The 15,057-nt window shown below is 56.0% G+C and overlaps 1 protein-coding gene across 7 annotated transcripts in view; it reads left to right on the forward strand.

The window, feature by feature from the left end:
- Window positions 1-415: 415 nt before the first annotated feature.
- Window positions 416-15,057, forward strand: part of ZNF281 (zinc finger protein 281) — a 28,400-nt gene continuing 13,758 nt past the window's right edge. For 4 of the 7 annotated variants that reach the window (XR_016508263.1, XR_016508265.1, XR_016508264.1 and 1 more), the window contains exons 1-3: window positions 8,413-8,538; window positions 8,780-8,930; window positions 9,045-9,092. Coding sequence is in view for 3 of the 7 variants with exons in the window: in XM_090263313.1 (XP_090119439.1) it covers window positions 746-3,277 (2,532 nt within the window). In the remaining 4 variants the exon portion in view is untranslated. Of the gene's footprint in view, window positions 550-707; window positions 3,819-8,412; window positions 8,539-8,779; window positions 8,931-9,044; window positions 9,093-15,057 lie in introns of those variants that run through there. The other 3 variants (XM_090263313.1, XM_090263311.1, XM_090263312.1) reach the window with 3 other exon arrangements.

A 15,057-nucleotide genomic window follows, 5' to 3' on the forward strand; every position in this document is an offset into this window, starting at 1 on the left:
GGTGCAGCCAGCGGTGCCCTGGGGGGAGCCCTGGGGGGGGGGCCTGGGGGTCTGGACTGCGATTGGACACCGGGGCTGCAAACTGTAGCGTGGAGGGCGCCGCGCCGTGCAGGCCTCAGTTTCCCCCCAACGCCCCCGCCCCCGCCCCCCGCAGCCTGCCCTTGGGCCCCGCCCCCGGAGGTCCACCCCCCAGAGCGCCTTCCGTCCACGTCCTGTCCTTCACCGCCGCCCACCAATCAGGTCTGTCCGCCACGGAGGCCTCTCTTTGGAGGGTCGCCCCTCCCCAGGCCCCGCCCCCCCACCTCCGGGCCGCCCCCTGCGCCCAACCGCCCCGGTGATTGACAGGCGGGCCGGCGGAAGCTGCGGCGCCTGCGCACTGTCGGCGCAGCGCTCCCCTCGGCCGGGCCGGCCACTCCCGGCAGACCCCGCGCCGCGCCTGCGCATTGCGGGGGAGGCTTTTAATTCCATTGTGGAGAGGACGGCGTTATTTTTATTAACCGGAGGCGGCGGCGGCGGCGGCGGCGGCGGCGGCGGCGCGGCGGCGGGACCGTAAGTGCGGGCGGGGGCGGCGGGGGCGGCGCGGCCGGGCGGGCCGGGCGGGGGCGGGCGGGCGGCGGCGTTGGCGGCGGGGCTCGGGGCGGGCGGGCGGCGGGCGGCGGCGGCGGCGGCGGGGCTCGGGGTCCCGCGGCCCGGCCCCACCGCCTCTCCGGCCCCTCTCCCTCCGCAGCCAGGCCTCCTCCGGGGCATGCGAGTCGGCGGCGGCTTCCTGAGCGGCGGCCCCGGCAGGCGGGCGGAGATGGAGCCCAGCTTCCCGCAGGGCCTGGTCATGTTCAACCACCGGCTGCCCCCGGTCGCCAGCTTCGCCCGGCCGGCCGGCCCGGCCGCGCCCCCCCCGCAGTGCGTGCTCGCCCCGCCCGCGGCCCCGGCCGAGCCGCCCCCGCCGCCGGCGCCGGACATGACTTTCAAGAAGGAGCCGGCGGCCCCGGGCGCGGCCTTCCCGGCGCCGCGGGCCTCCTGGGGCTTCCTGCAGCCGCTGGTCAGCATCAAGCAGGAGAAGCCGGCCGACGCGGACGAGCCGCCGCAGCACCACCACTACGGGGGGCTGTTCGCGGGCGCCGAGGACCGGGCGCCGGGCCCGGGCGTCATCCAGGACCTCAGCGCGCTGCACCCGCCGCCGCCCGCGCCGCAGCCCCGCGACGCCCTGCTGGGCGGCAGCGAGGAGCCGAAGCAGGACCCCGCGGCCGGCAAGAAGGCGAGGAGGCCAAAGCCAGAATCTCAGGGAACCAAAGCCAAGCGGAAGCCCGGCGCCGCGGCCCGGCCGGCCCCGGGGGGCGACGGCGACGCGGGCCCGAGCCCGAAGCCGCACGTGTGCGACCACTGCAGCGCGGCCTTCCGCAGCTCCTACCACCTGCGGCGGCACGTGCTCATCCACACGGGCGAGCGGCCCTTCCAGTGCGGCCAGTGCAGCATGGGCTTCATCCAGAAGTACCTGCTGCAGCGCCACGAGAAGATCCACAGCCGCGAGAAGCCGTTCGGCTGCGACCAGTGCAGCATGAAGTTCATCCAGAAGTACCACATGGAGCGGCACAAGCGCACGCACAGCGGAGAGAAGCCATACAAGTGCGACACTTGCCAGCAGTTCTTCTCCCGCACGGACCGGCTGCTCAAGCACCGGCGCACGTGCGGGGACGCCGTGGCCAAGGGGGCCCCCGGCGCGGAGCCCGGCGCGGCCGGCCACAGCCACGCGGGGGGCCTGGCCGCGCTGTCTCAGGGAACCAGCAGCTCCTCGCGGCGGAAGGCGAAGGCCAAGGGCGTCGCGGCGGAGAACAAGGAGCTCAAGGCCGCGAAGGCGGGCGACGCGCAGCTCGGCGGCCTCAGCCTGCAGACCTACTCCGTGGAGATGCCCGCCATGGCTGCCGGCGGCGGCGGCGGCGTCCTGGGCGGCGGGCTGGACGACCTTCAGAAGAGGGTGCCAAAGCTCATCTTCAAGAAGGGGGGCCGGAAGAACACCGACAAAAGCTACCTGAACTTCGTGTCGCCCTTGCCGGACCTCGTCGGACAGAAGGCCCTGTCTGGGAAGCCGGGCGGCGCCCTCGGGATCGCGGCCGGTGCCGGGGTGGAGACGCTCGGGCTCCTCCAGGGCGCGGGGGCCAAGCAAGGCCAGATGAACAGTAACTATGATGATGCCATGCAGTTTTCCAAGAAAAGGAGATACTTACCGACTGCCACCAGCAACAGTGCCTTCTCGATCAACGTGGGACACATGGCCTCCCAGCAGTCCGTCATCCAGTCTGCGGGGGTCAGTGTTCTGGACAGCGAGGCCCCGCTGTCGCTGATCGACTCCTCGGCGCTCAGCGCGGACATGAAGCCTTGTCACGACAAGTCTGGCATTCCCGACGAGGTCCTGCAGAGCATTCTGGACCAGTACTCCAACAAGTCGGAGAGCCAGAAAGAGGATCCTTTCAGCCTCGCCGAGCCGCGGGTGGATCTGCACACCTCAGGAGAACACTCGGAGCTGGCTCAGGAGGAGAGTCTGAGCCCGGGGACCCAGACCGCTTCCAGCGACAAGGCGAGCATGTTGCAGGAATACTCCAAATACCTCCAGCAGGCGTTTGAGAAGTCCACTAACGCAGGCTTTGCGCTCGGACACGGCTTCCAGTTCGTCAGCTTGTCCTCCCCTCTCCACAACCACACCTTGTTCCCGGAAAAGCAGATCTACACTACGTCTCCCCTGGAGTGTGGTTTCGGCCAATCTGTTACCTCAGTGTTACCATCATCGTTGCCAAAGCCTCCTTTCGGGATGCTGTTCGGGTCTCAGCCAGGTCTGTACCTGTCCGCGTTGGACGCTGCCCATCAGCAGCTGACCCCTTCTCAGGAGCTGGATGACCTGATCGATTCTCAGAAGAACTTAGAGACTTCGTCGGCCTTCCAGTCCTCATCTCAGAAACTGACTAGCCAGAAGGAACAGCAGAAGAACTTAGAGTCCTCAACCAGCTTTCAGATTCCATCTCAGGAGTTAGCTAGCCAGATAGACCCTCAGAAAGACGTAGAGCCTAGAACAACGTACCAGATCGAGAACTTTGCACAAGCGTTCGGTTCTCAGTTTAAGTCGGGCAGCAGGGTGCCAATGACCTTTGTCAGTAACTCGAATGGAGAAGTGGACCACAGAGTCAGGACTTCAGTGTCCGATTTCTCAGGGTACACAAATATGATGTCTGATGTGAGTGAGCCATGTAGTACAAGAGTAAAGACACCCACCAGCCAGAGTTACAGGTAAGGTCCCAAGAGTGACCAGGCTGGAGGTCTCCTAATGTAATTTTGTTTTGTTTTGAGAACACTGCCATTGGAATGTTTGTACACGATCCTATTAAGAATAATGTAATGCCCTTTCAATGCAACTTTTCATATTTAGTTTATTTTGTTAGCGTGATTTTAGCTGTTTCTATTATGATTTTTAATCAAAATCAATAGATTAAAAATAGTTTGACATTCAAGTGACAATGTTTAGCAATCAAATTTACATGTATAGATTGTCAGGGAATAGCCCAAAAGTTTTAAATGCAAAAAAATAAAAAAAGTAAAAAACAAACAAAAAAAAACCTACAAAAAAACAAAATGTAAAAATACAAAAAAACTTTGTTGCTAGGATTAAGGTTATTCTAATTGCTTTACTCTCAGGAAAGTGTAATAACGCATGGGAATTCTATACGTTATCACTGTAATGGAATATCCAATTTACAGATAGTATGGGATACGTTTCGTCACTTAAGTAAGGGATCGAAAACATTTCAAATTGCTCTTGTCTGGGCTGATACGTTTCATCACCTGAGTAAGGGATCGAAAACATTTCAAATTGCTGTCTCCATCTGGGCTGATCCAAAATTCTGAGATGTTGGCTACCTATATTCTCTTGCAGCTTTTAAGTGTACTCTGAACTTCCAGACCACATTCATTCCAGCCTGGTAGAACAAATATTCTTGGATCTTTGATCAAAGCCTGGAATGAGAGCTTTAACGAAAGGAGAAGAAAAAGAGACAAAGCGCCCTCTCCTCACCCCGCTGTCACAAGGCTGCAGCCCCACGTGTCCGCACCGTCCAGGCCCGGTGGGGGGCCCAGTATTAGAGCCTAAGTCCGAATCACACAGTTCTCTGAAATTCGGGGTATGTGGTGTTGAGCAGCCTGAGGACGCGTCCTCTTGTTTACGTTAGTTACTGTCTGTCACCCACACTTCTGGCTTGATTTTTTGTTGTTTTTTTTGTTCTTAACCTCCCCCCTGTTCTAAGAGTTCTGGGCCTTGTTCTCTCTTCCGGTCTTGACAGTTTAAATTTTAGAATGAGTTACATCCCGGTAGATAATTCATTATGCATTTTATATGCCTGTGGGCATCCAAATACTAAACAATAAGATAAACATCTGCCAACCCCCACTGAAAAGAACAGACCTGTACAGGGTTTCATGTATAGCAAAGCCCCACGCTCACTGGGAGCCCGAGATGCTAACAAGGCTGTGATTCCAGCGGGAGCGCGGCGGGGTGAGGGTGCCCGCGGGGCCTCTGTGGGGCTGCAGCCTCGGACGTCCCCGGGGTGGGGCGTGTCCGTCAGTATTGCACAGGGGGCTTGTGACGTTGGCACAAGTTGCTTTCAGCCCTGGTTGCCATTGGAAGCCGCTGGTGACAGCGGCTCCGCTCTAACCCACTCTTCAGCCGTTGTGTTTCCCCCCGGTTATATTTTTCCATGTATTTTGCTGTTTCTGCGGATGAGTTTTCATGTACTTTTGGTGATGCCTCGGTCTCACGTGCTCTTCTGACGTCAGGAAAGTACCACTGTTTGTTTGCCGTCTTGTGTAACCAGCCTACCCCAGGCTCCGTGTATAATAAAGTAATTAATATTGTGCAAGTGTGAAACACTTCGGTTATGAAGCAGTGTTTGGAAAATAAGAAATTATTAAAATGGTTACAGAATGCTAGTTAATTTCCTTCCCCCACTTTTCCCCCTTAAATGTGCTTTGCCAGCTCAAGGGTCGCCTCCTTGCCACCGCAAGCTTCTTAGAAAATGTGTTTAACCCTCTTAAATACACGTGATTCTGAAAAGCCTGTATTTCTGATGTCGGTGAGCGCGGCCGGGCTCTCCTGGGTGCAGAGTACGAGCTGCAGTCGCAGGGTGGCAGGACCTTCACCACTGTATCTTAACGCTGGATGAGTTTCCTCCCGTGTTTAGTTTTATACAGGTTTTGAATTTCTTTAACTTTTATTGTGTGTACTGAAAACTGCATATGTATTATTCTGATTGTTTGCTCTAGTTTACTACCAATAAAAGACCTGTTAATCACACAACCGAAGAAAGGAGGTATCACTTCATGCGCAGCAGCATCTCTCAGACTCCTCTGTTAACCCCACAAAGTGCTCACGCCACAACAGTCGTGCCCGCGGCCCAGCCTGCGCGCAGGGGCTGCTATTTTCGTGTTTTCCTTTAAACTCAAGTATTTCGTGTTTCTAAGTTTATTTGGAAGTTGGTTGACTATTTTGCTTTGTGTTTGAGGCGCCCTATATGGAAGAAGAGAAATTTAATACGTAAGTCGGAACACGGTTTACTGAAGTCGGGTTAGCTGTGCGCAGTGTTACTCCAGAGGGACTGCCGTCGGGGCTTCATTTTAAATCAGAGTCCAGTATCTTGGTTCCAGGTACAACATCCTTTTTGCCTCAAAAGTGGTAAGAAGTGTGACAAAAATGAGAACGGGCTTCAGCAGTTTGAGTAGGAGGAAAAGTCTTGTTAAGTCATAGTTAATAATGTTTGCAGGGGTTGAAAGTACAGGTGCTGGAAGGGAAGGGCTAGGGTGGGAATAAGGAAGGTGCAGAACAGGCATTTATTAGTAAACGTTCACTTTTGAAGATGAGGAGGGAATTGCTGACGGCCACATAAAATCACGAGGTCACCGTGCTGTGAAACGTGGTGGCTGCAGACGTGGAATTAGGACATACCAGGCGCTGGCGTCGGACACGCGCAGTTCCTGATCCTGAGCCCGAGGAGGGACTTCTGCGGAGGAGGGTCAGCGCGTGGCCCCCGGGATCAGGAACGGCAAACGCGCTTTTCCTTTGTCCAGGGTGTTGCCGGCGCTTGGTCGTTTCCTTGACCCCAGGTGCCCAGCACGGCCCCCCTGACTGCGTGAAGCCCAGCTCTGACTTCTGCACAGGGGTCCGCTCCGGTTCTGGACTGACCTCCACACGGCTTACGGCCTCCCTGCCCCCCCTTCCTCGTGCAGGCCGCTGCGGCCTGGTCGCTTGGAAGTCGGGGTTTTCGCTTCTTGGGTCTCAGGATGCGAAGTGGGCCATGGCCTTGTGTTCCTCCTGCGCTGTGTGTGCAGGGCGAGGCCCGCTGCGGGCTCGCAGGGCTGGGAGTCCTTGGTGAGGTCACTGAGTAACGACAAGAGTGGGACAAAAAATATGCACTTAAGTTTTTCATTAAAAGAATTTCCAACCGCGATGCAGGTAACCTCAGGTTCAGTGTTCTGTGCTACGCCATTCAGGTGACAGGTCCCTCCCCAGTGTCTGGCCTTTGGGGTCCCTGCCAGCCGACTGTCGCATGGAGACTGAGCGGGGGGCCGGCTGAGCCTGTGGCTTCCTGGCCCTGCGCCCCCAGGGTGGCAGGTTCTGGTTCCACTGAGAACGTCCCTCAGACAGTCACCTCCTGAGCTTCAAAGTGGTCCTTTCGGAGTCCAGTCCGTCTGAAGACTGTCCTTTGCTTCGTTTTGTGGTCTGGGCTTCCTGTGATGTGGGACGCAGGCGCTGCGGTGGGGCTGCGCTTCCCTTGCGAGGCCGTAGCCCAGTTCCGTGAGCGTGTCTGTCCAGGGTCTTCCCGGCGATTTGGGGAGCACAGTGGTTGCTCCACCGGCAGCCGCTTCCTCTGGGGTGAGTGAGTCTTCCCGGGCTTGAGGGGCCACGTGTGAGTTCCATTTCCTGCAGTTTTCAGCATCTTTGATTTATTAAAATGAGCAGTGGCATGAAGACAGTGTCTGGGAATCCTGCTGCCCTAACCTTTGATCAGAAAGATCTCGAGATGGGAGTTTTAGAAGACGTTATTCCCATAAACAGGATACACCCTTTAAAAACACCTCTGCTCTCCGTGACCCTGTCGCTCTTCCTTACGGCACGCCACAGAGTGTGACCCCCAGGAGCAGATGCTACGTCAGTGCTCAGACGGGCTTTCTTGGCCATGGACTCTGGGCCGCTGATGAGAGAGTTGGTCTCCCAAACCCAAACAGGAGCAGAAACAGGCTTCATCTGGAAACTTACGAGTCCATGTATGTGCACACCCCTGCCGGCCCCTGTCTCCAGTCCTGACCCGGGGCACCAGGTTGGGAGCCCCCCTGCAGAGGCTGCCTCGAGGTTGTTCCAAGTAGGTGAGCGAGCCAGCACCTAAACTAAACAGTATTGGATGGATGGAGGGCACTTAAAGATCTTCTCGTCCGCAGTTCGCACCCCAGCCTTTGTGGAAAACATTGAGGTCGTGTGGAACGTAGTTCTTGACGATGAGCTGGAGGGCATTTATGGTTCTTTGCGCTTGCTCTGCGGGTGGGTCCCGTGGAGATGCGGGACGGGACCTCAGCTCAGCGTTTCCCACTGCGAGGAAACGTGCCCACCCCGTCCCACCAGTCCGTCACTTCCCACCTGACCCTGGCGGCCAGCAGCACACACCTTTGACCTGGAGGGAAACAGGGTCTCTTAGGAAATGGAGATAAAAAGCTGGAGAGGATGGAAGGGTTTGGACCTTGTCCTCCCAAGGCGAGCGCAAGAGCAGCAGGCAGAGCTGGTGTGATCTGTGTGATAAGGGGCGGGGGGCGTCTCAGAGGGGAGAAGGGCAGGAAGAGGGGGGCGGGGACATTCCCGCCAGCAGCCATGGGGTCCTGGAGAGTTCCAGGAGCTGGGGGGCAGCACAGAGGACCCTGGAAAGCTCTCCCTGCTGTGCCTGCCGTTCCTCAGGTCCGCCTTTGGTGCTTGGGTTTTGGGTTTGCTATGAACCTGGTGCGATTGTGGAGCAATTAATCAATAACCCCACCGAGAGCTGGGGGCGACCTCTGCTTCTGTCCCCAGTCAAGGGGCGGGAGCCAGTCTTGGTGCTCAGGCACATTCTGTGACGGCCGAGGAAGAGCAGGACCGATTGCCAAAAGTTGGAAACCCCCTAATTAATAATTGCTTTTTTAAGGTTTGCTTTGAAAAGCATTGTTTAATTTTAACCTGTGACTCGCTCATTTGCTCCTTCTGCTTTGAATAAGAATGTTGTTCTGTAAACATGGCCTGTTGGGAAGTTAATGTTTTCGTTGTGAGTTACAGTTTTAGTCTTCAGTTCTGGGATCCGTACAGCTTGTTAAATCTGGCAGTGACATTTTTAGATTAATTTTTAAAGAGTGGATTGCAAAACCGAATGACAGCATCAGCAATGCAACTGTTGTGTGTGGGGTTGCTCGTCAGCCAGGCTCTGCTGCCGGGAAGCCGAGTGCAGGCGGTGACAGAGAGGCCCTTCTTTGGGGAGGATAATGGGAGCTGTAAGTGGGTATCGTTGCGGGTCCCCATGAATAGGCACCCGTGACCTTGATCAGTCGGGCCGCGGGCCTGGCCACGCTTTTCCGAGGCTGCGTTTTCTTCCTTCGTGCCCCAGACAGCAGGCGTGCTGAGCAGAGATTAGAGAGCAGGCTGAGGTGCCAATGGATAAGGAGAAGGAATGAAAATCATCCTTGAAATGTTTGCCTTTAATACACCCCGTCTGTATACTTCACTTATTCGTAGGCACGAGGTCAGAGAATGGAGCCAGGGCCGCAGCCCCGGGCGCCTGCACGGGGACCGCGGCGGGAAGGCAGCTTGTTCTGTTTGCCCCTCTTGTGACGTCACAGCCTCTCAGCGAGCGTCTGAAACTGTGCTGGTGAGGCTCACGCTGCTGGTAAGGGACTGGAATGTCACTCGGGCAGGAGTCACTGCTGCAGAAGTGCCGGACGTTTTAGTTTTCCTTTTTTGTGTGGGAAGTCCACTCAGATACAGATGTTTCCATCCTCAGGCACGTCTGTGTTTACGTCCGTCCGCGACTGAGCTGCTCTCTCAGAGGGTGAGTTTAGAAACTTTGCAAGAGTAACCTGAAACCGTTACACTCTTCAGATTGCCTCATGTTTCAGTCAGGAAAAAAGTAGGTTAGGACTGGACTGAACATAGCTTGTTCGGGATTTATTTGAACATGAACAGCCCTGTGCATGTGGAACATGGTGTAAAAAACCAAGCGTTTGAACTTGTGGCAGGGTTGCTTGGACGGGAAGGAAGGCCCCGGGTTGTGAAATAGGGAAGTGTCCGCAGGTCAGGGCTACCTGTGGGCCGTGGGACAGTCTGTGTACCAGGCCGCGGGGTACAGGGCCAGCTGGGGGTGGTCAGCGCGCTCAGCTTTGGGGGTCCCTGTGGCTTACTGCGGGAGCCCCGGAATGTGCTATGAAGGCAGAATTGAAGTGCGGGTTGGGGAGATTACTAGAGAAGACGGGGAGAATGAAGAGGAAATGAGTTTTTAATTTTGTTCACTCTTTGACTTTATAGACCTCAAACTGATGTTTGGCAAGTAGAGAAAAGGAATATTAATGAAATAATGGCATTTTTGCTGATAATGCTAGTGCATATGACCTATAAAAAGGAGAGAAGACACTATTTAGGAAAAGATGGGGAAGAAGCAGCACTTTCATAATAGTGTATTTCTAATAAGAACATTTAAATGTTCTCTCCTGGAACTGTTGAGATTTGGATTATTGTAACTCAATGGGTGAACATCTCAATGTGGGGAAAAAATACTCTCACAACTCGTCCGTATTACAAGGTAAAAGCACAGTTTCCTTCTCCGCTAAACATCAAGTCCTAGAGGAAGAATTATAACGGGAACTCTGACACAATGTGCAAGTCCAATTTTATAGGGTTGGCTGTCTAATTATAGAGTCATTTCAAGGCTTCTCGTGGCAGTTACTGCTGGACATTCCTCTTCTGATTTCCAAACCTAAAATAAACACCGTGCATCTTAGAATTTAGTAAGAAAGGATCACTCCGGACTCTCCTCAGTCATTCACCCCACGGACCCCCCGACCCCACCCCCGGGACTCCACAGACAGGGCCATCAGGAGGGGCTGGCTGCTGGAGACGCCCTGCGCCGGGTCTCGGCTGGCGTTGGGCAGCGGGACGTGGGAGCAGAAGTTCAGACTGTTTGTACGACTGTCTTGTCCTTGAGTGAGGGGCTGTGTTTAGAAGCCTCGTGCAAATAGTGGTTTAGGGGATCGGGCTATTCTCGCTACCGCCCTCCCTGCCATGTTCTTGCTTTGTGACAAAATATTCAGAACACAAATGACTGAGGCTAAATGTATAAAAAAAGAACCATTTCCGGATGAAATACTAGCCAGAGCAGATGGTGGGGGCATCGCCTAGCAATAAATGAGATGAATGTGTTTAGAGTTTTCAGATCGTGAAGAGACAGGAAGAAGTTCCGCCTGTCAGCACTGCTGGCTGGACCTGCCGTGACGTGGGTTTTGAAAAAGCTCGTTTCTGGTAAACATGCTTCACAGAACAGATCCTGCTTTTGGCCTTCTTGGTTCAGGTGAGGTTTAGGGTCGGCCAGGGCCTCCCTGTAATTCCGGAACAGCCGCTTCCGACTTCAGGAGGGAGGCTTCCTAACATTGGACAGGGACCGCTGGGTGGGGTTTAAAATAAAAATAAGTCAGAAATTTTTTTTTTTTTTTCTGAAGAGAACAAATTTTTCACTTGGGAAAATTACAACGCGTTTCTGGAAATGTCTTGAAAGGTGAAATTTAAACATTGAATATTTGTGTTGTGAGCGTGTGAAATGAAGAACCCTTTAGAAATGATCACGATTGGGTATTTGAGTGGAATAGAGTGAAGAAATCGTAAACTTAGCTTATAGTTTGGAAATGGGCGTCTTCACAGTTCGGTTAGTCCTTCCCGCCCCTTGTTCTGTGAAACCTTAGGTTAGCTAAAGCCTCTTCATTGATGAACTCATCGGTAATCTAAGCCTCGGTCACAGTTTTCATATTACAGCATCACTTGATTTTAAGTTAGGCTCCGGTAGGCGTTGTTCCGGTGTTTTACAGTTGCACGTTGCTGACCGACTTCACGGTACTCTCTGTAACGGAAGCGGGCCGAGCTCTTTGCCGGTAGCTGAGGCTTGTGTACACGAGCGTGATTTCTAGGCCGGCCCTGGCGATGCTCAGTCCCGTGGGTGTTGGTCCCAATGACACCGTCATCCCACGGGGGCTGGAGGCGCGCCTGCCTGGCCTGGGGCTCAGGAGGTGCCACACTCCTCAGCAGCTCACGGCCGCCGCAGCTGAGCTAAGTAACGTGGGAGCAGGTGACTGTGGCAAAGGAAGCCTGTCTGATCGACCGTGGAATCAGATACCGCAGTCATTCGTACCTTGTATTTACTGCGTGGATGGTAATCAGAAAGTCAGCTCAATACATTTTTTAATATTAATCATCTCAGTACATTACGTCCTGAAGAAAACCAGAACGTGCGTGATCATTGCCATATGACAATGGTGCCACCCGATATTAGAGGTTCTCTCACCCTGGGATCTGCAGATCGGCCGTCCTGTAAGGCGCCCAGCCTCTCGGCAGCCCCGGAGGGGCAGGCACGGGGCCTGGACTCCCCTCAGCAGACGCCCAGTGCCCGCCCCCTGTGCCCTCTCTGGCCGTCGAGGGCCTGGGTGCAGAGAGGACCCGGCCTGTGGCAGCACCTGGGAGCCACAGGGGCTCACCCCACGCTGCTGGGTCAGCCCTGCGTCTGGGCCAGGTGGTACTGGATGGGGGGACCTCTGCCCGAGAGCTCAGCAGCGGCCTAGCACCCCCGGCCCGCCTCCTCGTCGGCAGGCAAAGTCCGCCCTGTTCCCGCAGGCCCTGAACTTGGGCTTCGCCCATTTAGCTTTGTCCCCTTATTTTCCCTTTTTAAAGTGACTGAGCGGACAGACCTGTAGCATCAGTTTGTGAGGTGCCCCTACTGTGTGGGTGTGAAGCGGGGCTCGGGGGTGTCGGCAGGCTCTGCAGTGCGGGCGTGCGCTCGCTCGGGGTGCTGCGGGGCGGGGCCCCCGGGCGGGGCGGGGCCCGGCGGGGCTTCTCCCCGGAGCTGAGCGCTCTGCCCCGGGGCCCTGTTGTTGGCACACAGTCCTGGCTGTCAGCTCGGAGCCAGGTCAGGTCGGGCGCTGCCGGCCTCTATGGGGGGAGACTGGGGACACTGCCCAGGACAGCCCCCCACGGCGGGGGCGGGGGGCGCGGGAGCTGCTGGCCGGCGTGGCCCCCAGTGCGCGGAGGGCGGGCGGCGGTGGGGGGGGCGCAGAGCTGGGACACTTTGATGGCCTCCCCGCAGGACTGTGCGGCTCAGGTGTGACTAAAAACGGGGCAGCTGTTGGGGGGGAATGTCCCCAGAAAAAGCTCCCTGGGCTCACCTGATTCGCGCACATTCAGGTTTTCGGCTGGCTGTCGGGACGGTCGTCCTTGTATGTGTGGTCATTGCTTTCCCCGACCCCTCCCCAGGCGGCTCTGCTGACACTTGGCCATCGTCAGTGCGCGCGGTTTGAGGGCGAATGCTTGGGGTTCGCACACTGGGGAAGACCTTTTTGAGGAAGAACAGACTTTGTACCGTGAAAAAGTAGGTTGTTCTCTGGCTCCGTGATGTTCTGGCTATTTTTATCGTTTCCATGGAAAGATGAATATAAAGGAAATTTGGTGTCAAATTGGCACCTTCCTTATTTTGTTCCCCCGAACGCAGCAGTCTGTGGAAGCGCCTGACACTTCTTGGTCTCCGGCCTTAGCGGTCTTGCTTAGTACATGCTCACAAGTCGGTGGAAGGAAAGCGTTTTCTCGGAAACAGAAACAGTGCGATGATGTCAGGGCTGTTGACATACCATGTAGTTTGCTTTGTTTTCTTTTCGGAATAAGTGCTTCCGAGAAAAAATGCAAAACATAATGATTTATTCCAGAGTAAAAACTCAAGTGTTTATACACACACCCTATGTTTTTGGACCGTGGTCTATTGAAGAACCTGTTCTGGAGCAGTTTAAGGCAGGACTTCATTTGGGCATAACTGAGGAATCAAAGACAATGGGAGACTATTTTGAAACTTTTTTAAAACCAGAGGTGCCCTGTGGGTTTTTTGCACTGGTGTTTATAATCTGATGAGTGGCTTTTCTGGGATCCCTCCCTGTTTAGGCAGTTAGTCCATTTTGGAGACTATCAGACACGTCTAAATGCAAAGCAGTGGGGTGACGACCAGGGGGGAGGGGGCGGGGAGGCAGAGGAGGGTGAAGGGGGAAAATGGCGCCGAAGGAGACTTGACTTGGGGTGGTGAGCGCACACACACACACACACACACACACACGCACACACACAAAATAAGTAAATGCGAAGCAGTGTTTGGCTGTTGCCATCTCGTAAGATGCAGCTCACACCTTTTAATTTTTAAGGATTGAACTTGTGCATTTAGTGATTTTTAGCAAATGGAGTTTTAAGAGATGCCTGATAAGATCAGTCATGCCCAAGTACACGTCACAGATGTGCTCCATGGCCGAGGCCTCACATTTCAACATGCCGGTCGTCTTTCCCAGGGGATTTAATGCCACGTACTTTTTAGGAGGTGATTTTCAGCATTAGCTTAAAGTAAAAATTTGCACAAATGTTTATCATAGTCCATGTTCAGCTATGCTGGGCTCCTGGACAGACCCTAATGCCAGGCAGATGTACGGCAGGCCCGCCAGGTCTGCGGCAGGCCTGCAGCATTGGTCACAGGGTGTCTTGAGACCTGATCCACATAACCCGGGTCCCTGCTGGCGGTGAGCCAGGGTCCTGTCACTTTCCTAGGGGACAGTGTTTCCTTGACATACAAAGGATGAGAGACCAGGTGAGTTTGGTGAAAGACCGAGTGTTACGACTTCACTTTCCAACTCCAGAACATGGTTTCACGCCACAGCAGTGTCTGTAGGGTGCCAGGCACTCCCGCTGCTGACACGGAGCTCAGGGTCAGACGTAGTCCTGCCTCCCAGCTGCAGGTGTCGTGAAGAGGAAGGGCCGGGAGGGCAGGTGGGAGGAGGAGGCGAGGATGCCCTGGCTGTGAGTGCAGCTGGGAGCTGACCCAGCCTGCAGTCTCGGAGCACCGAGCCCCAGCGGGGAGGAGCGCCGCTGCAGGCCCTCGGGAGGGAGCCAGGGGCCGCTCACTAGCGGAGTGCTGGTCTGCTGGGGCAGGTGTGGCCATCAGGGAGACAATGCCACTAAGGCAGGAGACCGGAGCAGAGGGCCGGGTGCTGCGGCCCCACGTGGCTCTCCAGGGTGTTCAGGAAGAGATGTCAGCCAGGAGGAGGGCTGGACAGGGACCGCCCAGGCACACAGGGGGCGGGAGAAGAGGCCTGTGGGCCCGGCCCGTCTTCCTCTCTTTTCCCCTTTCAGCCCGGAGTCTGACCTGCAGAGCTCATCTGCCCTGCTCCCACTTCCTCTAGACTCTCTCCCACGGTGTCACTCACGCCGGCTTCTGACGCGGCAGTGGTGGCGGCTCCCGCCGCTGAGAACAGAACCCACACTTCCTGCCACGTTTCCTTGGCCTGCCCCTCTCCTGACCTGGGCGTCCTCCGCCCTCCATCCCTGCCCGGAGGCGGAAGGCAGGCGCTCAGGGCCTGAGACCCCGGCCTGCCCTGCTCTGCTCACCGTGGGCCGCACTGAGAGGAGCTGGGGGAGGGAAGGGCTGCCTCCTGAGAGGACGGTGGGGACGGGGTTGGGGGGCAGGGAGAGGACACGAATGCGGGGTGAGGACACAGTAAATTATGGGACGTCAGCTCCAGGGGCCCTGAGGGAAGGCGTGGGGCCAGCAGAGGGCCGCCTCAGACCTGGGGCTTTGTGGTGGGAACAGGCTTATGTTAATGGTGCGATGGGTAAACTGAGGGTTAGGAAGGAGACCGGGTGGTCCTGGGTTCGAGCTGCCCACGGGCTTCGTGTGATTCAGGCAACCGGAAGCTTCTGGAGGCCTCGGGTTGGGGAGTTCTGCCCGAGGGACT

The sequence above is a fragment of the Furipterus horrens genome, unplaced genomic scaffold (assembly GCF_987537825.1).
Source record: "Furipterus horrens unplaced genomic scaffold, mFurHor1.1.pri manual_scaffold_15, whole genome shotgun sequence".
NCBI classification, from domain to species: Eukaryota; Metazoa; Chordata; class Mammalia; order Chiroptera; family Furipteridae; genus Furipterus; species Furipterus horrens.